At 39.7% G+C, this 27,406-nt stretch overlaps 2 protein-coding genes across 2 annotated transcripts; both read left to right on the top strand.

The window, feature by feature from the left end:
- Positions 1-5,270: 5,270 nt before the first annotated feature.
- On the top strand, positions 5,271-8,819 carry LOC103928050 (vicilin Jug r 2.0101). The gene is made up of 7 exons (XM_048572239.1): positions 5,271-5,924; positions 6,136-6,647; positions 6,744-6,919; positions 7,092-7,172; positions 7,276-7,557; positions 7,868-8,192; positions 8,538-8,819. Exons 1-7 carry the CDS (start codon positions 5,299-5,301, stop codon positions 8,711-8,713), a joined length of 2,178 nt encoding a protein of 725 aa, XP_048428196.1. The 5' UTR covers positions 5,271-5,298; the 3' UTR covers positions 8,714-8,819.
- Positions 8,820-24,930: 16,111 nt separating this feature from the next.
- LOC103928051 (antimicrobial peptide X precursor-like) lies at positions 24,931-26,052 on the top strand. Its single transcript, XM_009337062.2, has one exon. It carries the CDS (start codon positions 24,931-24,933, stop codon positions 26,050-26,052), a length of 1,122 nt encoding a protein of 373 aa, XP_009335337.2.
- The last annotated feature ends 1,354 nt before the right edge of the window (positions 26,053-27,406 follow it).

The following is a 27,406-nucleotide window of genomic DNA, read 5'->3' as shown; positions in this document are numbered from 1 at the left end:
GGTACAACAGTCTCTAGAGTACACTTAGCTCCTTATCCAACCTCTTGTTAACACATGCTCCTTATCCAACACTTAAATACTTTCAGACGCTTGATCCAATTGGCAGACCTAACAAATTTCTAGCATAGAGCTTTAAGGACAGGTTTGCCCAGACGTCAGCTTCCAAGCACATGTTGGTCATCGATAGATACAAATGTCTATGAAGAGATGTAAAGACTATCACGTCTAGTGGACCTGACAATTTCTTGCACGTTTCGTTAACACAACATGTAAACGACACGAAAATAACAGGTTTCGAGTCAACACGATAACTAATCGGGTCGTTATCGGGTCGCACGATAAAAACCCATTAATAACGAGTCCTTAATAGGTTTACACGAGAGTGACACATGAGTAACCCGTTTCGAAACGTTAAAAAAAAGTTATTTTGACGATTTTGATTTTTTAAACTACTTAAAAAACTTACTATAAAATACAATAACCATAGTGTACATGTAAATATTGTATATTAAAATATGTATTATTGTATTATTATTCTATATAAATATAAAAAAAAAATAAAGTTTTATTTATTCTTATAGTATACCACAAGCAAGGAGTGAGATTAAAAAAAATTGCAAAACACATTAAAATAAAAATATCAAGTAATTTAAAAATAACAAACGCATAAAAAAATATAATAATTAATTTACAAGTGCGAAAAATGTGAAATAATATGCAAACGCTTGTGACCAATATCATTTTTCTTGATGATTGATGAAAATTGAAGGGTTTTATTGTCAAAAACGTGCAAGGTTTCATCAACCTTGAAACGCAACTCCTTTCATTTTGCATATCCTTAAACATTTGGTATTTTGTAGTAATGTACTAATGTTTTTTCACTAGACTCTTATGTTGGGGAATGTAATACTTAAAAGATAAATGTTATTTTTATGTTTTGAAGTAATATTTATTTGACATTGTGATATACATATACAAATTTAGTATTATGTTTTCAATTTTTGGGGTCAAATTATGTTTTTCATTTTCATTATTTGTTGATTTAAAATATATTTTCCTTAACGAGTAATGGGTTGGGTCATATTACCTGATAATATTATTGGATCGGGTCATATTATCTGTTTACTTTAAAGGGTATTACATGACACGATCCGTTAAGATATCGAGTATGTCACGAAAATGACACTAACATGAAAAACACGACACGAATGCCAGGTCTAACGTTTAGCACTTGGTTAAAGTGCTTTCTAACCACTTGTAGCCAAGTGGTGAGCTCGATACGTGTCGACTCGAAAAACCATGCAATTAACTCTGCGAAAATGTCACTTCCTCTCCACTTGTCAAGTGGATAATGGAGGAATAGCTTATAGGTCGTATCTACATATTTGGGCCATTAAATGATAGGGCAGTGTGATATTTAAAGGCCCATGACTTTTAAGCAGTGTTCGAAAAGACGACCATCTAGGCATTAGAGCATCTCCAAAGGAGATGTCAAATTTTAAACATAAAATTTGAATTTGACAGCCTATGTGGCATTTTAACATCTTTTAAAATTTTTCTCTCCACCCGGTATGTCAAATTAAATATTATCTTATTAAACTATTTTCTTTTCTTTTTATTTTATTAAATTATTATTTTATGGCCATTCTCTCTCTTTCTCTCTCTCTCTCTCTCACGCAATAACACAGTCACAGACATCCATCCACTCTTATCAAGTGAACAGCGAGATAGAACCTTTCTCTCTCTACCATGAAGATGATGAGGTTGCTCCTAATCTCAGTGACAGTCTTTGCCATTGTCTCAACTATGAGCCATTCTTGTTCCCCGTAAGACCTAGGAGCACTTCAATCCATCAGAACCAGACTCATCGATTCCTCATTGGGAATCTTCAACTCCTGGGTCGGAACCGATTGCTGCGTAAACTGGTACGGGGTCAGCTGCGATCCCACAATCGACAGAGTCGTCAACATTAATCTCCGAGGCGAATCGGAGGATCCCATACTCATGAAATCCAGTCAGTCCAGGTTCATGTCAGCATCGATCTCGCCCCAAATTTGCAGCCTCGACTGCCTCACCACCTCCGTTCTCGCCGACTGGAAGGGAGTCACCGGCGAGATCCCCCAATGCTTCACCACCTTCTCCAACCTTCAAGTTCTCGGTCTCGTCGAAAATAAGATTTCGGGCGAGATTCCGACCGATATTGGCAACCTCAAGATGCTCACAGTCCTCAACCTCGCCGATAACTAGATCTGATAAAAAAATTAATAAAAAAATATTTAACGTTGCTGTCAAATTTGACAACAAAGGGAAGAGCTGCCATTCCATGTTATGCTACATTAGCTTTCGCTTCTCGGTTGTAAGATATTGCAACTGTCTTTTTTTACTGTTAACGTTGATTTGGACATTTTGACATCTCCTTTTGAAATGTTCTTAGGCGTCAGTCGCCATCGTGATTAATCCCTATTCGGTTACGAAATTGGAAATCTTATTAGGCGGCCGCTTGGGCGGGGTAAGGTGGGGCAAGACGGGGTTAAGCGGGGCTATGTGAAGGACTTTGCCGGAGTCTAAAAATTCTTAGATGCAGAGCCGATGGGACTCGTGGAGAAGAAGATGATTTGGGTGTCGTGTTTATTTAATACGATCCACACGTCGTCGTTTCGGCCAAATTTTTTCTATGTCAAATATTCAATTGTTTATCTCTCTTAAAGACCCCACCATCTTTCTTATAACTTTTATTTTCTCTTTTAAGGGCCCACCCGTTTTCCACCAACTATTAACCTAAAACTCCCACCTTACCTATAATATACATAAATATGTTACAAAGTTTGTAGCAAAATATAATTTATTTATAATATAATATATTCTTTTGAAATAATATTGTTTATTTATATATTATGTAGTAAATTTAATTAATTAATACAATATTTAATAAATTTAACTAAATTCGTCTAGCCCGTCTTGGCGGTAGGCCTCAGCCTGCCGTCCGACTAGCGCCTAACATTTTTTAGAACCTTACTTTTGAGGTTCACTCAAGGCCTATATAAATAGGCCGAAGACTAAGCATTTGGATCTCGAAGAGTAAAATTTCACTACTTTGTTTACAAAGCTATTGTAATTCATATCAAATTATATATATCAAATCACTATAGTGGATGTAGCTCGTTTCTTAGGATGAACCACGAAATCATGTTGTCAAATTTTTAATTTTATATTCCTAAACCCACTAAGGGTTAACCTTACTAGTCTTTGTTGACCTCCTAGTTTTGAGTGTTAACAGTTGGCCTAGACAGCACCTAGCCGGTAGACGGTGCCTAGCCCCCGATAATAAGCTGTAATTGAGTGAGAACGGGAAAGGAAGTAGACAGGAGGGCGACCTAGGTGGGAGCTTGGACGGCCTAGGCGGGCGCTGGGTGGCTAGGCAGGGTTATGATCAACCTATTGGGTTTGCGTTTTTCTTCTTTTCAACTCTTAGACTCTCTCGACCACAAATCACTCTGTCTCTCTGCTGCAACAACACCTACTTCTATGACATTGATCACTAAGTGAGGAAATCAAAGGGTCTATATGAGCAAATAAAAGAGAATGAGGGAAAATACGAGATTGGAAGAAGAGATTCATCAATAAAAGGCGAAAACGGCACTTACAAGAGGAGAGGGGAAGGGAGTCCAAAGGTAGGAAAACTTCTCTACACATCCATTGTATTACGGCAACCCTCATGGTATTTTGTTTGGAGTGCAAGTAATAAAATCTAATGCCACGTTTGGTTGGCTGTATGGAATTGGGCCTTCAAGAGCTTTGGAGCTTTCTTCTAGCTATTTTTCTTTTTCGTTGAAAGTTGGGGCTTTCTCATACAATCATGGGATATCTTTTTGTTTTCTTTTTAGCTCCCAAATGTTAACAACACTCTAGCACATAAAAAACTTGGGTGTATTCTTATAAACATTTTACAAAATGATTTTTGAATAACTTTTTTATAAACCGAAAATGAAAAATAGTATTTTGTATTTTTATAATTTGAGAATGTGTATAGTAGTTTATAATTTTGTATTAAGGAAAATTGATCAAAATAAAAATTCAAGCAAAAATTGGCAAAGAAGTACAAGTTCAGAGAGAAACCGGTGAAATACTCCTTTTCTAATCATCAATGGGAATGAATAACTTGAACTTGAAGCAGCTTTCAACACTGCAATTCGGCCAAGAGAAGGTAAAGGGATAATGAGGGATAATGACAAGTTTACTCGTTTGCCAATTTATTAATTTCAATAATTTTTTGTTGAGATTTATTAGTTTTTTGTTGAAAGTTGTGAACACATCATAATAACTGATTAGTCAAATTTTGACGTAAGTGCAAACTCTATTGGTAATCTAACAAAATCTATCGTTTCAAAAAAAAAAAAAAAAAAAAGTCAATTTTTGGTACAACACAAGCAAATGCCTATGCCAAGTGGCAGCCAATTCTAAAGACCCTTTCAATTCTTGCGCCCATATTTTTAGTTTTTAACTTTTCTTTTTTTGAGAAAAATATGATAATGTATACAAAATTCGTCTAAATTAACCGTCATTGTGAATTAAAGAGAAATATTATGTCCACCACAATCCACCACTTATGATTTCTGGCGTCAATATCACTTGCATCAAGGATTCCAATAATAATAAGATTTTTCCTGTTAACGTTTTGGCGACGATTTTGTTCAAATTAAAGCAATAAACTTTTTTGGCCTTTGCCCTGCCTACCCCATTAACACTTTTTATCAATTTGTGTTGGTTTCGCCGCAGCAGAAGTCGCCATTTCTGCAGACTCAGCAGCACCCTTTTGGCTTTTTCTACCACCACCAAAAGTAATCCGTCAATATCCAAATTATGGATGAGCATCGCCGCGTCCACCAACCCACTTCCGATTCCTGTCTTCTCACTTACATGCACCTCAACACGTTCCCCCCCGACCTGCTATATCAAAATGCCACAACGAAAAAACAAACCCTGTCCTCTCCGTAAAGTCTCACACTTCCTCACCATTTTCTCCACATACATCCACGATTTCTGAAACCGTATATTTGTCCTCATTTCGCACCCATGTGAAGATCAAGTTTGGACAAATCGCCTCGGATACCCTGCCGTTTGAATTTCAAAAACTCGACACGTCAAGATTTCGCCATCGACACTAGTCACCTTGCATGTAATGTGTATGGACAAATGTACAAATTTACATGCACGCTCAGCCTTTAATCTTGTATAAATGCGCGAACCCTTTAAGCCATTCTTCCCACAGAAGCATAAAATTAAAGAAATTTAGCAACCATGGTGATCAATTTCAACGCTTGGCTTCCTTTCTTGTTGTTGGTGTCTTCTCTTTTCCTTGCTTTCTCCGTGTCTTCCACTCTTGGTCTAGATAAAGACCAGCAATGTCAACAAGAATGTATGGACTTCCAAGGCCTACCAAAGAGCTCCGCATGTTTGGCCCGATGCAAGAATATGGGGCCCTCGTCGGGTCCTCCGGTTGCTGGCGGGCTGGTGTGGTACAGCCAATCTCATGGTCAGGAATGCCGACAGGAGTGTGAGAAGCAGGGAACACGGGTCCCGCTGGAACATTGTCAAAGGCAGTGCATCCATCAACGTCAGTTCGAGCAGTGCCACAAACAATGGCAACAGATCATTCAGTCGTCGGAGATATGCCAGAAGATTTGCCGCCAGAAAATTGAGGGAGGACAAGGTGAGGAGTTAGAAAGTTATGTTTCTAACCATCATGAGCTGCAGCAGTGTCAGCAGCATTGTCAGTCGCAGCACGGCCAAAAGAAGCACCAGTGTATGCAAGAATGCCAAGATCAAATGAGGCAACAGGGACAGCAGCAATGTCAGCAGCGTTGCCAATCGCAGCGTGGCCAAAAGCAGCATCAGTGTCTGCAAGAGTGCCAAGATCAAATGAGGCAACAAGGACAACAAGTACAACAACAATATGAGCAACAGCAATGTCAGCAGCGTTGCCAGTCGCAGCGCGGCCAAAAGCAGCATGAGTGTATGCAAGAATGCCAAGATCAAACGAGGCAACAGGGACAGCAGCAGTGTCAGCAGCGTTGCCAATCGCAGCGTGGCCAAAAGCAGCATTCAGTGTCTGCAAGAGTGCCAAGATCAAATGAGGCAACAAGGACAACAAGGACAACAACAATATGAGAAACAACAATGTCAACAGAGTTGCCAGTCGCAGCGCGGCCAAAAGCAGCACGAGTGTATGCAAGAATGCCAAGATCAAATGAGGCAACAGGGACAACAGCAATGTCAACAGCGTTGCCAATCGCAGCGTGGCCAAAAGCAGCATCAGTGTCTTCAAGAGTGCCAAGATCAAATGAGGCAACAAGGACAGCAGCAGCAGGGAGGCAGCACAGGAAGAGTTCATCAGAACCCAAATGTACAAAGAGAAGAGGAGCAGATGATTGGGGGTCAGAGGAACAATCCCTTCTACTTCCCATCACAGATGTTTCAGTCACGGTTCCAGTCCAATGAAGGCAGTCTTCATGTGCTTGAGAGGTTCGGAAAGAGTGAGCTTCTTCGCGGCATTAAGAACTACCGCTTGGCCATCTTGGAGGCAATGCCTAACACTTTTGTTCTCCCACACCATTGTGATGCTGAAGCGATTTTTGTTGTTCTCAACGGTGAGTTAGTCCTCCATTCCCAATCATTTTTCTTATATGAAGTTATATTATCGTTAGCTCTAATATCTTCATATTTTCTTTACTCTGCGATTTCAGGACAATGTATCTGTACTCTTCTGATGAAAGATAGAAAGGAGTCCTTCAACATGGAACATGGAGATGTGATTAGAGTTCCTGCAGGGGCTACTACCTACTTAATTAACAATAACAATGATGAACCTCTTCAAATTGCAAAGCTCATCCGCTCTGTTAACAGTCCTGGCCGATTTGAGGTAACCAATCATCACTTCGTTTCATCAATATTTGTTTTGGTATTTTTTTATTTTTATATTTTTCAGCTATTAATTACCCACAAACCCATTTAAATTTCCACACAAAAACTTGAATTTTGTTCTAGGTAATATTTGGGGTTGGCAATTTAAAACAGTGCCCAACTTTTTGCAGGAATTCTTCCCTGCTGGTTCTGGAAATCCCGAGTCATACTTCAGCGTTTTCAGCAATGACATTCTTGAATCTGCCTTCAATGTAAGTTACAAATCTTAATTTTTGTCCTATACCCTTTATTTGATTTCATTTGTTCACCTAAATTAGTTAGGCTCTAATTAACAACTACTAACTATTTGATCAGACCCCAAGAGAGCAGCTAAAGCAGGGATTTAGACAACAAAGGGGCCAACAAGGGGGCCAAGGCATAGTCATGAGAGCCCCAAAGGAGCAACTTGAGGCATTGAGTCAACGTCCTTCTTCAGCCAGGCGTGAAGGACGCCGACAGTCTCAGGGTCCGTTCAATCTGAGACAACAAACACCTGTGCACTCCAACAACTATGGCCAGTTCTTTGAGGCTCGCCCTGAAGAATTCAATCAGTTCCAGGACATGGATGTCTCAGTCAGTTGCATAGAGATGAACCAAGTAATGCTAACGCAAACATATATCACAAAACAAATTAATTAAAGGGAAATCAGTTGAAATGATGAAAATACAAATCTTCAATTGCTGAAAATGATCAATTTTCGAGATTTCATTAATATGCCATCAATATTTGATCGACAACATATTTTTGGATCATTTCAGCAATTGGAATTTGAAAAATTCTCCTTTCAGCCTATTTTCTTTAATTAAATCCAATAGGCCAGGCATAAACCTGCCTTAATGTAATTTTATTGTATGCTAATTTTGATTAGTACCTGTGGCTAATGAAATTCTAATCAAATTTTTGCAGCAAACTATGATGGTGCCACACTTTAATTCGGAAGCTACATTCTTGATGTACGTTGTGGAAGGAAATGTACGTGTCGAAATGGCGTGCCCCCACTTGGCAAGCCAAATGCAAGGCCAAGAGATGATGGAACAACAAGAGCAGGGAGAGCACAGTGGAAGTTTCACGAAGGTCGCTGCTCAGCTGTCACCTGGTGATGCTTTCGTTGTCCCAGCTGGTCATCCTGTTGCCTTTGTTGCCCAGAACAACAATGGCAACCAAAACCAGAACATCCGAATCCTGGGATTCGGACTCAATGCCCAAAACAACATGAGGAACTTCCTTGCAGGTAGACTAATCAAGCCAGAAACAGTATTACTGCTAATTAATTACAATTTTTAACCAATCGGGTGTGTTTAATTGTACAATTTTTATTTTTTATAGAACGATATTATTTATATTGAAGGGTGTGGGGATTTCAACCTGAAACCTCCAACTTACTAGCTAGAACAATACTAGTAGCTTGTAGTTTTAATGAGATATCTTTGTATATATGTCAAGTATATATATCAAATTGTCCTCGACAAATAAGGAGAAATAACTCTGAAGTTAAGATTCCACCGTAAAAAGAATGAGGCGAGGTTAATTGTATAACTAATAGTTTTATATGTAATCTGGATTGTTGTAAATGCAGGGCAAAAGGATAACATAATGCAGCAGATGGATAGGGAGGCTAAGCAGCTAGCATTTGGGCAAGAGATGGAAAGAATCTTTGGCGAGCAGCAGGAATCTTACTTTGTGCCAACTAAGAAGGGAAGAGGGAGAAGCCATCCGTTGTCTTCAACTTTGGAGTTTGCTGGCGTAATCTAATTAACTTGTTTAGTTAAGATATCTAAGTAATATTAGTAGGGAAGAAATACGAATGCAGAGAGAGACTAATGTGTATAAGTACTACGTCGTATGGGACGTAATAAAAAAAGTACCAGTAGTAGCACTGGTCGGCTGTGCTGGAATACTTTTGAATTAGGGCTCATGTAGAGTGAGCTTTTTGTGTGTGGAAAGGCTTAAACAGTTCTAGCTTTGTGCCATTTAAAAAACTAAATAAATGAGTTCTTATTTCTTTGAGTTATGCAAATGAAATTGCTAAGTAGTTTAGGGTTGTGATCTTCACGCTTTGTTCTTCTCCGTTTTAGTCAGTTTTTATTTATTCTCTGTTTTTGCTCGTGTTTTTGTTTGTTGATTCTTTTTTATTTATCCTCTTAAAAAGAGAAGTGCAGGAAGAAAAGAGAACGCGCAAATTACTACATTAAACTGATTCATTACATGTTGACATGTGGTTTTTAAGCTTGTAGTGCAAATACTGCATCATCAAAATCATTTGTGGTTTTTAAGCTTGTAGTGCAAACACTGTTTTAAAAATTCCCGCCTAGCGCCACCTAGGTGCTAGGCAGCTGGTCATAGTCTCGATTAATGCTTAGGCGTTTGAAAATTAACAAAGGGCGCCTAGACCTCCTATGCATCTGCCTAAGTTGTGACTCACTTAAACAAAAAACAGATAACTTTTATTTTTGCATTTTATTTTTTCAATAAGTTGTAAAAGACTAGTTGAATAATTAAATGAACACACATTATGTGCTTATTCCTTATATTTTCATTATTCTAATACTTCATAATATATATATATATATATATGTCATTCTATTTTGTAGTTTATGATAAAATTATATATATTTTAAGTATAAACAGACACTTATTTACATGAAATATAATAGATTTACTTAAATCCGCCTAGTTCGCCTAGGCCCCGCCTAACCGCTAGGCTCCAACCCGCCGCCCGACTAGTGCCTAGCGTCTTTTAGAACCTTGAGTGCAAGTACTACATCATCAAAATCATTTGTGAGAAGTCAAGAGGTCATCTTCGAATGAGATGTCAAATTTCAAACAATTTAAGTTTGAAGACGTACGTTGTACTTTGATTTTTTTTTATTTTTTTTTTTATAATTTTGTTCCCCACTTGAAATGTCAATTTAAACTATTATTTATTGCATTACTTATTTTGTATAATTGTAATAAGCATTTTTAGAACAAAAAATGATAATAAAAATAGTAAAAAAAACACTTATTAATCGCTAAAAATAGATTTGAAATTGATGTCAAATTTGACAACAACCATCTTTAATGTCAATCCATATCATGCCACATAGGAATTGAGATTTCGATTGGAAAACACTAAAACTTTGTTTTTTTATTGTAATTGCTAATGTGGGCTTTTTGAAGCCTCATTTGGAAATTCTCTAGGCTTCCAATTCCATCATCATAAACTATTGATGATGTACTAATCACAGGGTAGTGGTATCTTCTATATACTCTATTTTTCCCTGGTCGCATAGTGATGTTAAGATTGTGTTTTAGAATGTAACGCTGGTTACTGATTCTGCTCCATTAATGGTAGCGTCTGCACCTCTGTGTATTCGGTCTTCCACTAGTCTTGATCATGTCAAGATCACTGAGAGAGGTGATCTAATTTTTACTACCTATGAAAATAGAGTTAAAAATAAAAGTACTAGCAAGAGAATAAGGTTATTGTAATATAAATGGCTCAATGAAGGTTCTTCACAAGAATTGATATGAATAACTTGTATTTAAAACCAATTCTCAATTAACTATTTAACATAGGATTTTAAAAAGATTTGAAATTGTGAATTTGAAAGTACAGACAGAAAGTAAAATAATTGAAAATAATTTTAGTAAAGCTTGGCAGCAAAAATAAAAGAAAATAGTTTGGAAAAATCAAATGTAAAGTTATTAGATTTTTACCGTCACCATTAACAATCCTATATAATCCTATTCATTATTTATGAGTTAACACATACAATTTTGAAGGTTAGGCTCATGATGTTCAAGTTAGAATGTATATCTAACATGCAATCAGTGTGTAATGTTCAAATCAAATATGAACATGAAAGACTCATTAAGCATTGTGAAAACCTTTTGAAAAGCCATGCAACCTTTAAGAGTGTGATGTTCGCCTTAAGTGAAATTACAATTATCAATCACAAGAAGTCCTACTCAATTTCATGGTGATGTTTCAACATTAATTGCATCAAATTACTTACCTAAACATCCTAGTGGTAGCTAAGCATTAAGACATGTAGACGGTTTAAACACAATGATTAATGATTCAAAGTATGCATGCATAATTTCATAAGTAAACTAATAAGAAACTACATATTCATGCTAAGGCTCGTAACCTTGCCCTAACAAACTAGAATTAGTTACATGTATTTATAATTGAAAAACAAAATATTATTAGAAGAAAGATAGAAAACACCCTTGTAAAATATGTTGAAATTGGTCCAAAATCCTGCAACCAAGTTTGACAATGCAATATCACGTCTAAAACTTAGCATAAGACCCAGCTAAGTATTTATAATGTGCATAAATTAAAGTCCTACCTAAATTAGGTCTTATAATAAAAACTAGGAAACAATATAAAATAAGACAACTAGAAAATACATTCCTATTCTAATACAAAGAATCTGATCAGCCAAGAAATCCCCACATTGTATGACCATATCAACATCAAATGAGGCCCAAAATGTGGCATTAAAAAACACTAAACATCCGAAATGGAAAAATTCTGTCGGAGCTAATTGCGAGAAGAATGTCAGAGCAATGTGGAAGCAAGCACTTGTTGGGAGCAAGTTGAAGGGGTAGTTTGCGAATTATAAACAACAAAGTGTTTGGTGTTATTTTGATCATCACAAACAACATTAGTGAGCAATGCCACAACGTTGCAGATCGGAACAGTGCCTACAACAATATGTCGAGCGAATTGAGAACGATATTGCCAGCAACGTTGCGAGAGACATGGACAATACATTTAACATCAACAACAATGCCAAAGGACGTCTCCAAAAACCTCTCATCTCAACTTGAGTAGTTCATTTGTGCAATTATAATAGTTGAATTTTGAAGTTCTTAATTTAAAAATAGGGAAACATCCCAAAATTAGACAATTTCTTAATTTTAGGACAGAAATAGGACAAACCGATCATGCACAAGTCATGCACACCATGCATACAATCGAAATTACTAAAATACCCACATATAAATACTAAAAATTAGAAGCCCATTACATCACTTTTCTCATTTGGAAGAGAGGGATGTCGAGAGAGCTCTGTGAGCTCTGGGTTTCTGGGCTGAGCTCAAATTTCCGAGCTTCGATTTTGAAGAGAGGGAAGTCCAAAGAAAGGTGAGAAGAGTGAGCTGGGTTTTGTACCATATTTTCTGTTTTGGCCAGAAAGTTCTATTTTTTTTGGCGACTGAAGCTTCAGCAAGCATAGTAAGGTAAGGTGTTTAGTTCCAAGTTCCTTCATCATTGATTTATGGAATAAATGAGTTGTTTGTAAGATGAATTAAAACTTAGAAGTTAAATTAGGGTTTGTGTTTCATGTTGGGGCCTATGGGTTGTAGAATAAATTTCAAGTTTTGATGTGCTACAAAACTAAGATGGAACAATTTCTGGTTTAAGTAATCAATTGTAGAAATTTGTGAAATTTTTTCCGTAATGTGCATATGGTGTGTATGGCTACATTTTAATATGAGAAGTAGGAATGTTCACTAGTTATGATGCACATATGTTGTGCCCCAGAAATTAGCGAGTATGATCACAAGCTAGTTGGCCTCGGTGAAAAACTAAATTAAGAAAAAGCTTAGAGGATGTTAAGGATCATGTGTGTCTATGAAATAACGAAAATGAGTAGCATGTTTTCCATGTGCACGGTTAAGCGGTGATTGATATACGTAACAAGACTTTTCAAACTGCCATTATAAAATTATATTTTAATTGTAGCCACAATACAAATAGGTTGCCGTTAAAGTTTCTTCTTAATGCGAAAAGCAGCTCGTTGCTCTATCTCCAGTTCTGTGCATATCATGTCCATGTACTATACATATGACATGCATGTGGTGTGCATATAATATATATGGACAAGTGATGGCATCTGTGAACACGAAAAATTCCTGACGACGAGGAACAAGAATACGTGGCACAAAATAATATTTTTGTGTTTAATGATTTTTGGGGTTACGATCTCTCTTAAATTTGGTCCTCTGATTCTATCTCCGTAAGATGTAGATTTGTTGATCCAAGGGCCGTCGAGGCTTGATCTTGGATGAACAGTTGTAAGTTTCTTCAAGGGCCTTCGGGGCTTGATCTTGAATGTTGATGGATGAGCGGATCTTCAAGGGCTTTTGGGCTTGATCTTGAAGAACGGTTGGTTTTCTTCAAGGGCCGTCGAGGCTTGATCTTGAATGAACAGTTGGTTTTCTTCAAGGGCTTTTGGGCTTGATCTTGAAAAATAGATGTGTGGATTTGTTTGTTGATCCAAGGGCCGTCGGGGCTTGATCTTGGATGAACAGTTGTTGAACGGATCTTCAAGGGGCGTTGGGCTTGATCTTGAAGAATGGGTGTATGGGTTTGTTGAGGTTGTTGATCCAAAGGGCCGTCGGGGCTTGATCTTAGGATGAACGGATGATGAATGATGAACACTTTCTTCAAGGGGCCGTCGGGGCTTGATCTTGAGTTGGTGGGAGTTCTTCAAGGGCCATTGGGGCTTGATCTTGAAGGAGGATTTGACGAAGAACGAAGAGTGCTTTCTTGATCCTTCGGAATTCTTGGGAATTTGGATGCTTGAGAGCTTTGGAGTTTCAAAGCTTCAAGGATTTGGGGAATTCTCTTCCAATTTGGGAGTAGAGAAATGTATTTGTGAATTGGTTTTCTTGGTTCTATTCCTCTTGATGGAGAAGCCTATTTATAGGTTTTGAGAATGAATCACCACCATTCATTTTTTTGGTGAAGTGAGTGGAGGTTGTAGGTGAAGTAAGTGTGTGAGGTTGGTGAAGTAAGTGGAGGTTGTAGGTGAAGTAAGTGGATATTGTGGGTGAAGTAAATGGATGTTGTAGGTGAAGTAAGTGGATGTTGTGGGTGAAGTAAGTGTGTGAGGTTGGTGAAGTAAATGGATGTTGTAATTTTAATACATTGGTTAACATTTATTTTACTGAAATTTCGATGTCTACAAATGCCCCCACTTCAAGGCGCGTCGTAGACATATGCTTGTCACGTGTAGAAGATGCGTTTTGAAGTCCCTTAATGTAGATGTCAACCCAAGGGCCGTCGAGGCTTGATCTTGAATTGGGCTGGAAATTTCTTCAAGGGCCATCGAGGCTTGATCTTGAGTTCGACTGGAAGATTTTCTGGTTTCCTCCAATCGTTGATTTTCCACAAGCTTAATCTTGAACTGGGCTGGAGGATTCTTTTGGTCTCCTCCGAAGGTCTGAACTTACTCCTTTTATCTGGAGTTGAATTTGATTCAAGGGTGGTGAACACTTGATTTTGAATCGGACTTGTGATTTCTTCAAGGGCCATCGAGGCTTGATCTTGAGTTCGACTGGAAGATTTTCCACAGGCTTAATCTTGAACTGGGCTGGAGGATTCTTTTGGTCTCCTCCGAAGGTCTGAACTTACTCCTTTTATCTGGAGTTGAATTTGATTCAAGGGTGGAGAACACTTGATTTTGAATCAGACTTGTGATTTCTTCAAGGGCCATCGAGGCTTGATCTTGAGTTTGAAAATAAGACCATGAGCGGTTTCAGGATTCAGACACATGGCAGGCAAGCACGAGGTGGAGGTGATGACCTGTTTCTTTGTTCAATCTTTCCAATTCATATTTGAAGAGGGTTAGAGGATGACTCAGCATATGCAGTTGTTGCATTTGCTGATGATCCACAAGATTGATGTTTCATTGTCACTCGTCTTAGCTGTTCTCCAAGCAGATTGTGGTCCCTTCTCTGGAAGTGTATCAACCGTTGAAGATGACTACTCGAGAGCAACGCTAGGTAAGTAACCAGGGAATAGATTCCAGGTAGTCGGTTCCAGATCGGAAGACTGACTCAAAGTGCCGGCTGATTGCTCTCTTTCTCTTTGCCATGCGAGTAAGAACAAGGACAAAGGGAAGGATATGGAGAAAGCATGATATGAGATATTTTTGCTTTTTGAAGAAGTGTTGACGATTTAACGGCGTCGCGCGGCGAGGCTTTGCTCTTTGGTGACGGCGTCAGCGGAGGGTTGTTGAGGCTTCTCGAGCTCTTTGATTAGAACAATGATGTCGAGCTTGGATTTGACTTAAACTCTTCTGTTTGGATGGTGCTGCAGGGGAAGGCGTCGTGCTCCAGCAGTTTGTTCCAGCTCCTACCGCATTCTTCTCTGCTTGTTTCTTTTACATAGCCGAGGTGGTGCGCAACCCTTTGCTTTTAAATGGTCTTTCACGGCATCACTTCTCAGCAATTCATCTATGCTTGGCAGCTTCAGTGTAAAGAGCCGACACTCCGTCGCCTGTCCTGAAGTATACGCTGAGGGGATTCAAGACTCACCAACAGTTGAAGACGAGCACTCAAGAGCAACGCTTTGCTTTCGCCCTTGATGATATGAGATACTTTTTCTTTTGAAGAAGCAGCGAATGAATCAGCACATATATTTGTTGTGCTTGTCTCCACATGCTTCGATATATCATTTTCACTTGCCTTACTTGCTCCCTTTGCAGAAATGGTATTTCCTTATGCAGGTTTGGCATCTTCTCTTGTAGTATTTGTCCTCTGATACAGGAGTGGAATGCAAACTTTGCATTTGAATGGACCATCACTTCTTAGTGGCAGCGCAAGTTTGAGTGGAGGTTCCGACATATTGCTTTCTCTGTCCTTGTCTTGGCAGGTGAGAACAAGGGCAAAGGAAAAGACAGGGAAAAAGCATGATATGAGATACCTTTGCTTTCGCCCTTGATGATATGAGATACTTTTGCTTTTGAAAAAGTAGCGAATGAATCAGCACATATATTTGTTGTGCTTGTCTCCACATGCTTCGATCTACCGTTTCCTCCTGCCTCATCTGTATTCCAGGCATCTGGTATCTTCTTTGGGGGTACATCAATAGTTGAAGATGAGTACTTGAGAGCAGGGCTGGATAAGCAATCAGGGAAGGGATTTCGGGCAGTCGGCTCCAAATGGGAAGCTTGATTCCAAGTGCTGGCTGATCTCTCTCTTTCTCTCTCTTTGTCTTTCAGGGAAGAAGAAAATTGAGTATTTCGAGAGGCTTTGCTGGGAGTGCGCCCTCAGAGGTGAGGAAGAGTTGGGCATTTTTTGCAGGTCTGCCTTGCCATAAAAGATGAAGGTCGACATATATAGGGCTTTCCCAATAGCAAGTGGTGGTACTGTTCCTTTACCATTGTCGACAACTGTTGGGTAATTGAAACAGTAAGATTCACGCGTTCTCAACTTTGTCAGAAATCTTTGACAAAGTTGCTTGTAATGTCTGCAAAGTTGAGGTTACATGTGAAAGGTACTGACAAGTTTTGATCCAGCAAATCCGGCTTTTTGAAATTCAAAGAGTGATGACTCTTCGATCCTTGAATAAGCGGCCCAGCTTTTGAGGTTCGGAGGGTGTTACCTCTTTGATTTCTGAACAAACGCTTCTTCGATTTTTGAGCAAATACCTCTTCAATTTATGAATAAACAGCCATGTTGAGAGGTTTGGTTGCAGCTACATTCTCGGCCAAGAAGAAGAGTCATGCGTTTTTGGATGTATGCCTTGCCATGAATGTTGACATATATAGAAATTTTAATGGCAAGTAGTAGTGCGGATGCGGCTTTGTTACCCACGCTTGTCGGCAAAAGTGTGGTAATTGGGGTAATGACCTCCACGCGTTTTCAACTTTGTCAGAGATCTTTGACAAAGTTGCACGTGTTATCTGAAAAGCCGAGATTGTGTCTGAAGAGCGTTGCCGAACTTTACGCAGGAAAATCCGGCTTTTAAGATTTGAAGAGTGGTGTCTCTTCAATTTTTTTTGAATTGGTGGTTGTGTCGCCTCTCCTTTTATAGAGGTATCGATCACCTCCAAGATGCACATTTTGAAGATTGCCCATTTGTGAAAATCGTCTCCGGTGTATTTTGTTTTAACGGCCCTTTGAGATTTTACTTCATCCAACCCTTCTCTTTTAACACCTTTGAAAATGGCTAACCCATCTAACATTTGCTTAGATTTGAGTCTCAGCAGTGATACGGGTGCGCCGCGTCAGGGTAATGTATGGTGCCCGTCTTTCTTATCTTCTAGTGGCCCTCTTACAGGTGAAGACTCCGTGATGAAGGATGCAACAACAGCTACAATAGTAGCTCGGAACCTCCTCACTCCTAGAGATAGTAGGCTGCTTTCAGGACGGTCCGATGAGTTGGCCGTTCAAGAATCCCTAGCTCTCAGTGTTCAGTGTGCGGGCTCCGTGTCCAACATGGGCCAACGTCTACTTGCTCGATCCCGTCAAGTTGAATCATTGATGGCGAAGGTGGAAAATCTTAAACAAGAGATCTAACAGCTTAAGCGCGAGAATAGAGGTTTGCACGTGCTTGCAAATAATTATTCGACGAGCATGAAGAGGAAGCTTGATCAGCTGCAAGAATCTGAAGGTCGAATTCAAAGTGACCGTCAAAGGCTTGCGGCTTTCTTCCAGAGGCACATTTTTCCTGCGTCATCTAGCGTTCCACCAAGTATTGAGGCCTCGAATGATTTATCTTCGATGCTTCCCGCTTCTGGAGTTTTGCCAAGTAGTGGGGCTTCACGTGAACAACCTTTTTGAAAGCTCCTTTTTTTTTTTTTTTTTTTTTTTTTTTTTTTTTTTGTACGCACTTGTAATTTCTTGGAGATCAATGGACATGCTTTATTTTATTCAGTGTATTGTGCTAAATATAGATAAAACATATATATCACCAAGATGTGTTATTTCCTTTCTTTATTTCTCTTTTTTTTTTTTTTTTTTTTTTTTTTTGGTGATTTTGATAATGATTTTGCCGTACACAGTTTATGCTCTTGCGGGCCAGGAGCTTTTGGTGTCGTTTGCAGTTTCAACTCGTGCAGACAATAAGCTTGTGGTGCTGTTTGCAGTTTCAGCTCATGCAGGCAAGGAGCGTTGGTTGTCACCTTTTAGGCTCGTGCGAACGAGGAGCTTTTGGTGTCGTTTGCAATTTCAACTCGTGCAGACAATGAGCTTGTGGTGCCGTTTGCAGTTTCAGCTCATGCAGACAAGGAGCGTTGGTTGTCACCTTTTAGGCTCGTGCGAACGAGGAGCTTTTGGTGCCGTTTGCAGTTTCAGCTTGTGCAGGCAATGAGCGTTTGTTGTCGCCTTTTAGGCTCGTGCGAGCGAGGAGCTTTTGGTGCCATTTGCAGTTTCAGCTCATGCAGGCAATGAGCGTTTGTTTTCGCCTTTTAGGCTCGTGCGAGTGAGGAGCTTTTGGTGCCGTTTGCAGTTTCAGCTCATGCAGGCAAGGAGCGTTTGTTGTCGCCTTTTAGGCTCGTGCGAGCGAGGAGCTTTTGGTGCCGTTTGCAGTTTCAGCTCATGCAGGCAATGAGCGTTTGTTGTCACCTTTTAGGCTCGTGCGAACGAGGAGCTTTTTGAATTTGTCAAACGATCTTAGAGAGGCATTCCTTGCAATCTTCATAGCAAGGAGTCTTGACTGAGTGATTGAAGAAGTCTTTGGGGAAGAAATCGCGCATCGTGATGGCAACAGACGATCTTTGTGTCATAATTTCATCATCTTCAACATTTTCATGTAGCTTTGAAGGTTGACGGTAGCTGCTTTGCCCCCTTTCCGATTGGTGAACTTGTGGAGGAGACCTATGTTTCTTGTGCATTTTCTTTGGAGTGACATAAGTCCATCCTTCAACTTCACTTGACTTGACTGACATGGTTTTGGAGCATACCCCCAGCGGTTGAGGTGAAGATTTTGAGTTCAAAGAGCCAGAAGTGACGGTGGTATAATTTGACTTCACCACATCATTAAGATCTAGCTCGATGATCCCTTTATGAGCCAACTTCATGATGAGATCTTTTAGCACAAAGCACTTTTCCGTCGGATGACCAATGAAGCGGTGAAATTTACAGTACCTTGGACTGTCAGTACGGTTCATATCTTCCGGCCGTTTGCACTCAGGTAGGTCGATCACCTTTTTGTCAAGCAAGTCTTTCAACATGGCAACCACGTCAGAGTCGGGGAATGGATAAGTCTTCTCCTCAAGCTTCTTCAAAGTGCGTCTACGTATCTCTTGATCACGAAAAGCTTCGGTTTGAATCGCCTTGCCTCGTGTATGGATTTTGACTGGAGTTGTGTTGACCGTCATTGCTTCCTTGGTGGGTTTCCACGCAGCCTTATCCACCTTTGGCCCCAAAACTTTGTCATTCTTGTAGTCGGCGATCTGTTCTTTCTTCCCATGACGGGTGATGCTTAACTCCATATCATGGACGCGGGTGGCTAACTCCTCAAATGTTCGTGGTTTGATGCCTTGAAGGATGTAGTATAGTCCCCACTGCATGCCTTGAACGCACATCTCAATGGCGGAGGTTTCAGAAAGCCGATCTTTGCAATCCAAGCTTAATGAACGCCATCTATTGATGTAGTCGATGACAGGTTCATCATTCCACTGTTTCGTACTGGTCAGCTCTAGCATGCTTACAGTACGACGAGTGCTGTAGAAACGGTTGAGGAATTCCCTTTCTAGCTGGTCCCAACTGTTGATAGACTCAGGTTCGAGGTCAGTGTACCAGTCAAAAGTGTTACTTTTCAGCGAACGCACGAACTGTTTAACGAGGTAGTCTCCCTTTGTCCCAGCATTGTTGCAAGTTTCAATGAAATGGGCGACATGTTGCTTCGGGTTGCCTTTTCCATCGAACTGCATGAATTTTGGGGGCTGATAACCCCTTGGCATCTTCAAAGCATCAATCTTCTTGGAGTAGGGCTTTGAGTACAGTACATAGTCATGTGAACTTCCTTCGTACTGTGTCTTGATAGTGCTTGCAATCATCTCCTGTAGTTGCTGGATAGAGAGAGATCCCATGAACGCCGTTGCTTGGTCTAGCTTCAGCTTCTCTTCGACTTTCTCCACTGGAGGCTCTTCTTCTTCGTCAACTTCTTTCTTTAATGGACCAACATTTGGGTCGACTTTCACGTCGAGCTGCGCATCTAGTTGGTTGACAAGTGCGGCAATCTGCAAGTCTTTCTCTTCCACAGTCCGTGTGAGCTTTGCAATTGCTTCGCTCATTTGAGCAAGTTGTTCTTCAACAGAGGTGACGCCGATGGTCATGACTTGTGCAACCAATAGACACGACTTTCCTTCAGACATCCATAATGCTGATGAATAACCCCATTGGCCATTTTGGGGTATCATCTTGTGCGCCTTAATAGCATGCTTTGGTGCCCCCAGCATGGTCAGGTTGATGACCGACTCGCGCCTTTAGTGTTGCTCTTGCTTGCTTAGCGGTATCAACTTTGCAGCAGCATGTTGAGGAGTGGTTGTGGCACCAATGAATGCTCTATTCGTGGCGGAAGTGCTCATGCTTCTTCCCTTGGTGGTTGCAAGAATGGCTTGTCCCTTGCTTGATGCCATTGATTTTGGAGGTGTGCTTTGGTTTTCTTGAACGGAGAAAGAGATGAGAGGTAGAGATGGTCCCACTCGGCGTGCCAAATTTGTGAACATGAAAAATTCCTGACGACGAGGAACAAGAATACGTGGCACAAAATAATATTTTTGTGTTTAATGATTTTTGGGGTTACGATCTCTCTTAAATTTGGTCCTCTGATTCTATCTCCGTAAGATGTAGATTTATTGATCCAAGGGCCGTCGAGGCTTGATCTTGGATGAACAGTTGTAAGTTTCTTCAAGGGCCTTCGGGGCTTGATCTTGAATGTTGATGGATGAGCGGATCTTCAAGGGCTTTTGGGCTTGATCTTGAAGAACGGTTGGTTTTTTTCAAGGGCCGTCGAGGCTTGATCTTGAATGAATAGTTGGTTTTCTTCAAGGGCTTTTGGGCTTGATCTTGAAGAATAGATGTGTGGATTTGTTTGTTGATCCAAGGGTCGTCGGGGCTTGATCTTGGATGAACAGTTGTTGAACGGATCTTCAAGGGGCGTTGGGCTTGATCTTGAAGAATGGGTGTATGGGTTTGTTGAGGTTGTTGATCCAAAGGGCCGTCGGGGCTTGATCTTGAGTTGGTGGTAGTTCTTCAAGGGCCATTGGGGCTTGATCTTGAAGGAGGATTTGACGAAGAACGAAGAGTGCTTTCTTGATCCTTCGGAATTCTTGGGAATTTGGATGCTTGAGAGCTTTGGAGTTTCAAAGCTTCAAGGATTTGGGGAATTCTCTTCCAATTTGGGAGTAGAGAAATGTATTTGTGAATTGGTTTTCTTGGTTCTATTCCTCTTGATGGAGAAGCCTATTTATAGGTTTTGAGAATGAATCACCACCATTCATTTTTTTGGTGAAGTGAGTGGAGGTTGTAGGTGAAGTAAGTGTGTGAGGTTGGTGAAGTAAGTGGAGGTTGTAGGTGAAGTAAGTGGATGTTGTGGGTGAAGTAAGTGGAGGTTGTAGGTGAAGTAAGTGGATGTTGTAGGTGAAGTAAGTGGATGTTGTGGGTGAAGTAAGTGTGTGAGGTTGTAGGTGAAGTAAGTGGATGTTGTAGGTGAAGTAAGTGGATGTTGTGGGTGAAGTAAGTGTGTGAGGTTGGTGAAGTAAATGGATGTTGTAATTTTAATACATTGGTTAACATTTATTTTACTGAAATTTCGATGTCTACAGCATCATTTTTCTGATTTTAAAGAGAGAGTTGTGAGCTCTGGGTTTTCGGGTTGGCTCAGATCGGTAAGCATATCATGCACACGTCGTGTACATAAAGTGAGCAAATCCGGAAAAATTCATCCAACAAAACACTAGCATTTAATGATTGAGCTTTGTTCCCACTCTCAATGCGAGTCCAGTGGTGGTGGTCTTGAGCCTCGATTGTTTGCCGTGTTGCCAGAAAATGGTTGAAAAACTCGCAGCCTGCTTAAGTTTTGATCCCAATGATCGAGGATGAGATTCGTGACAAGGCTACGTGTTTTGGACTCGTGAGGACGAGATGGAATTGGTGGTAGCTTTGATATAGACGGTGTTGGTCGGGACGACTGTGCACCGTGTGTGCACATTGAAAATGGGAGAGAGTGCGTGAGGGAGAAAGTGAGAGAAGAGAGAGAAGTAGGGAGAGTGAGAGAGAAAGAGAAAGAGAAATTAGAAAATGGGAAGAATTACCCATTTATGTACGAGGGCAATTAAGTCATTTCAAGGTGTAGGAAAAATCTTATTTCTATCCGATTGTTGTGCATGTCATATGCATATTCGAAATATCCTATTTCTGTCCTAAGATTAAGGAATGTCCTATTTCTGGGTATTTCCCTTACAAATATCTCATCCAAATGTATATTTATGATGTCATGATACTGAGTATAACTAGTGATCATGTGTGAGCCGGGCGACAAAGAACCTCAATTTCTGACTTAGTTTTCATATCTCAGAAAATTAGGGCATGTTTGGTATCGTGTTAAAAAAAATCATAGTTTTTTTTAACTTTCCTTAGAAACATCTTTTAAGGACATTTTTCTTTAAGATCCAAGAACTTGTTTGGTCTAAGATTTAAAAGTGTTTTTAAATTTTAATATTTAAAAAGCAAAGAAAAACACCCTATAGCAACTCCATGTCAATTCAGGAAATACTAAATTCAATTGGATAGATATAGAGATCCAAAGAGAGGGTCGAAGGAGAAAGAGATGAGAGAGAGGAGAGAGAAATGTGAGAAAGATTCGGAGGGGAGGAGAGAGAAAGAAATGAGAGAAGGGACCGGATCAAGATAAAAGAGACAAAGTAGTGGGTTTGGAGTTTGGAGTTTAAAAACTCTAAAAACTCACTTTTGTGTTTTCTAGAAGTATGCTACTTTTAAAATTAGTTTTGAGTTTAGTTTTTTTTTAAACAATACTATCAAATAAGTATTCAAAAGTAAAAAAATTTAAAAACTGTTTTTTAGTCTAAAAAAATTTGAATTCAAATAGAGTACCAAACATGCCCTTTACATTTCTTGATGTAGTGCACATCGATAAATATGATCCCTATATTAAACACGTTTGGTGGTTTCTCATCTTTTAATTAAAGCATGCTTTTATTAGGTGCTTTAGTAATTATAATATTAGTATTAAGTATCTATCTTACCAATGTTAATTTCTCTACTTAAAGGACTCATACGTACATTACGAGAGACTTGATTAATTAAAAATTGTACCTACTTCGCAATATCGAACTGAATGTTTTTTTCCCTAAAATCAAGCATTTGGATTGGTCATGAGTTTGAATTCACGATTAGTGACATCGAACAAACTCCGTTGCCCTTAATTGAGTAATTCTCAAATTATCTATGCCCCGCCTCTTCGAGACCTTTAACCTTTCCTAGCTACATCATTTCTTAAAGACAAAACTAACATACAATTTGCATGAAATTGGATGGAATCAAAAGATAAGATAAGAACTTAACCTCTTTGACATTCCAATATTCCAAAATACTTTACGAAATCGGGGATTAATTTGAGATTTGTGGATAAAAACTATGAAACATAGAACTAAATAAAGAGATCTTGAATTTATACAATCTCGATCGATCAGAAAGTGTATACATACATCGTGTGTGTGGAGAAACTTTTAGTTGTGACGGGAACACAAATGGTACACCACGTATTTTAATAGGAATGATGTGAAATTTTATTTTTTAAGTTATTAACTTTTTAGCACACATCAGCTCACCATTTGTATAGTAACATGAAATGGTACGTGTACCACCCCATGTATCGGTCACATTGAAAAATCTCTCGTGTGTGGTGTTTGTCTATGAGTTGTAGCCTTTCTTTCTTCTTATTTATATTAGTTGGCGGCTTCTGTTTCGTATTATTGGTGTCTTGCTAATATACACACCCCTATATAAGAATGTTGTTATTTTGGACTATGTTTGTTAAATACAAACTAGTCTTAGAGGCATAGCTAGGTAGGGTATACCGCGTACCTTTACTGGAGGGGTGGTTAACATGGAGTAATTTTTTAGTATATTCGGAACACCGATCTCTATAAAATGTTAAAAAAAATTTCTACTTTTACTACACTAGTAGTACTTATTTAATAGAGATAAGATCCATATGTATTGGTGGACTTTACCTTTACTAAAGTTGGTACAAATGTGATATATGTAGTATTACTCCATATCATTACTATTATTTCCAAATTTCATAATTGGAATCTTTCAATATCTTTCTTCATTTAAACACCATTCCTAAAAAAATCATTCATATTGGAGATGTTTCGTCATCCAAATGTATGAAAAGCGACGATATAAGTATTCATATAACCTATTTATGACAAAGCGTCCATTTTTTAGGAGAAGTGTTATTGGCACTCCAAAATTCTCATTCTACACTCCTCACAAGTGTATTTTTCTTTTAAAATATAAAAAGTTTGGAATGTAAAATGAGAAATTTGGAGTGCTAATAAAAATTCTCTTTTTTAGATGACTACTCAGTCTCCAATATGAATGATTTAATGTTGAAATTATCTTTAAAAAAAGATTAAAAAATGAAACAGTTCCATTTATAAAATTTACAGAGAAAAGATATATTATTCGCAATGATAAGATATGTGCATTCCCATGATAAATAGTATCCGTGTGGAAATATGTTTACAAGTCTGGACGCAATGGTCTTCCCAAGGCTGGACGCGGTGTCCCGGTCCCAAATATGTTTACAAGACTCGTCGATTTGTCACCTTTAACACCAGTCACCTTGCATGTAATGTGCATGGCCAAGTGTACGCAGTCCGATGATAAGAATTATCTGTGTGGACATTACTATCCCCTTAAAGCCAACCTCTGCAACCAATTCGTCCATATTTTCCAGATTCGTCCACGTAAGAAATGATTTTCCCAAGTTTGGACGCGGTGTCCCGGTCCCAAATATGTTTACAAGGCACGTCGATTTTGTCACCTTTAACACTAGTCACCTTGCATGTAATGTGCACAGCCAAGTGTACGCATGCATGTTTAGCCCCAACTTCTATAAATACCTCAAAACCCTCTGCTATTCTTCCCACAGCAAAAAAAAAATCCCTTTTGATATTGTTCAATACATAGTAACCGAGAAAGCAGCCATGATGTTCATCACCAAACCTAAGCTTCCCTTGTTTTTGTTCCTCTTCACTCTTGTCCTCGCCACCTCTTTGTCTTGCACTCTTGCTTCTCGTAGCCAGGGGAAGCAACAGCAATATAGGCAGCAGTGCCAGCAGCGTTGCCAGGGCCAGGGACAGCAGTGCCAGGAGCAGTGCGAAGAGCAGCTGAGGCAGCTGGATCAGTGCCAAGAACAGTGCCGGATGCAGGGGCAACCGCAACACCAATGCCAACAGATGTGTAGGCAGCAGCTTGAACAAGAGCAGGGATTTAATAGTAATCAAGGGAAGCAGCAGCAATATAGGCAGCAGTGCCAGCAGCGTTGCCAGGGCCAGGGACGGCAGTGCCAGGAGCAGTGCGAAGAGCAGCTGAGGCAGCTAGATCAGTGCCAAGAACAGTGCCGGATGCAGGGGCAGCCGCAACACCAATGCCAACAGATGTGTAGGCAGCAGCTTGAACAAGGGCAGGGATTTAATAGTAATCAGGGGAAGCAGCAGCAATATAGGCAGCAGTGCCAGCAGCGTTGCCAGGGCCAGGGACGGCAATGCCAGGAGCAGTGCGAAGAGCAGCTGAGGCAGCTAGATCAGTGCCAAGAACAGTGCCGGATGCAGGGGCAACCGCAACACCAATGCCGACAGATGTGTAGGCAGCAGCTTGAACAAGGGCAGGGATTTAATAGTAATCAGGGGAAGCAGCAGCAATATAGGCAGCAGTGCCAGCAGCGTTGCCAGGGCCAGGGACGGCAGTGCCAGGAGCAGTGCGAAGAGCAGCTGAGGCAGCTAGATCAGTGCCAAGAACAGTGCCGGATGCAGGGGCAACCTCAACACCAATGCCGACAGATGTGTAGGCAGCAGCTTGAACAAGGGCAGGGATTTAATAGTAATCAGGGGAAGCAGCAGCAATATAGGCAGCAGTGCCAGCAGCGTTGCCAGGGCCAGGGACGGCAGTGCCAGGAGCAGTGCGAAGAGCAGCTGAGGCAACTAGATCAGTGCCAAGAACAGTGCCGGATGCAGGGGCAACCACAACACCAATGCCAACGTATGTGTAGGCAGCAGCTTGAACAAGGGCAGGGCATAAAAATGGTGGTCAACTATCCAGTCATCTAAAATTGCATGTATAGAAGCATGCAGTAGTTAGGCTTTGCTAGAGTTTAAAAAGTACTACTACTACTACTAGTAGCTCATGTAGAGTGAGCGTTAACTTTGTATGTGAAATAAAGAGCTCTAGCTTTCCGCCGTATAAATAAATAAAAATGAGTAGTTTTATAATTCCGTTTGTGTTTATTCATGCATAACTGCTCTTTTGAGCTTGGATACTGTCAGTTCCAATATCAGTCTATAAGCCCTAAAAGACGAAACACATACTACTACCATGCATCCTACATTTTCCAATATTTAGTGTTACTGGTTTTAGCTATCAAATATAACGTACCATAATAATTTGGTATCTTATCAAATTCATCATCTGCAAACCATCTAAAATTTAGAGAAAGAAATCCTCATGTCGAACCTGAAACTTGGAGATAAAAGTATTCCATTCAGGGTCGCTTCCCCCATGTTAGTTAATGTTAAGTTAAATACTCAGCATTATGATACGGTATATACCATAGCTATCCATATGAACAATCTTTACCCGTCCTAGTGTCGGCCAAATACGTTAATGTTAGTGTCATACTATCATATACATAATGCATGCATCCGTTAAACATTAACTTTAGGGCTAATTATATTTCATAATCTTCAAATTCATGGTGATTTTTCAAATGGACAATGAAGTTTCAATTTTAAAATGCATGCGTCCGTTAAACATTAATTTTAGGGCCAATTTCTATCTTTAGTCGGATTGATTGTTTAATTTCTCATTAAATTGATGACAATGGAGTGTATGACCATTACATAGGCTAGCGTGTAAGCTACAACTCATCACATTGCCAAAAAAATGATCAATTCAATGAAATATATGTTTAAAAAGATAAAACGCATAAATTGATACCATTTTTGAGACATGCAATGTGGGAAACTTAAAAATTCGTGATCCATATAAAAATTATATCAAACTTGAAAAGAGTAAATTGTAGTTAGCTCTTAATTTTAAGAAGTCATTCACCACGTAACCGTACGTATAGTTCCGTCCTTGTTCTCCTATACCATGCATGTGATGAGATCAAGTGAGACAAAATTAATGTCTCCAATCTCAATTTATCCAATTCAGAAAACACGTCAATGTGATTTTGTCATGTATGACACTGGTCACCTTGCATGTAATGTCCATAGACAAATGTACATGCATGCATGCTCAAAGCTTGAGCCGGCTAGCAAGCTTCCATAAATACCTGATCAAGTGCTATCTGCAGCTATCTTTAATTTTACCATTTGACATGATGTTCATGATCAAGGCTAGGCTTCCTTTGTTGTTATGTTGTTTCTCTCCACTCTTTTCCTCTCTGCGGCGTCGTACATG

Source organism: the organism of the source record quoted next, unplaced genomic scaffold, assembly GCF_019419815.1.
Source record: "Pyrus x bretschneideri cultivar Hongxiangsu unplaced genomic scaffold, Pyrus_bretschneideri_v1 Contig6, whole genome shotgun sequence".
NCBI classification, from domain to species: Eukaryota; Viridiplantae; Streptophyta; class Magnoliopsida; order Rosales; family Rosaceae; genus Pyrus; species Pyrus x bretschneideri.
Note: the sequence above shows the minus strand (reverse complement) of the source record. Positions and strands in the feature narration are given on the sequence as shown.

Bases quoted from the DNA above. Each gene is read 5' to 3' on its own strand.
- LOC103928050 (XM_048572239.1), top strand. From the start codon at position 5,299: ATGGTGATCAATTTCAACGCTTGGCTTCCTTTCTTGTTGTTGGTGTCT. The intron at 5,925-6,135 runs GCAACAAGGACA...AGATCAAATGAG, and splicing joins GAGTGCCAAGATCAAATGAG to GCAACAAGGACAACAAGGAC. The intron at 6,920-7,091 runs GTAACCAATCAT...AACTTTTTGCAG, and splicing joins ACAGTCCTGGCCGATTTGAG to GAATTCTTCCCTGCTGGTTC.
- LOC103928051 (XM_009337062.2), top strand. From the start codon at position 24,931: ATGATGTTCATCACCAAACCTAAGCTTCCCTTGTTTTTGTTCCTCTTC.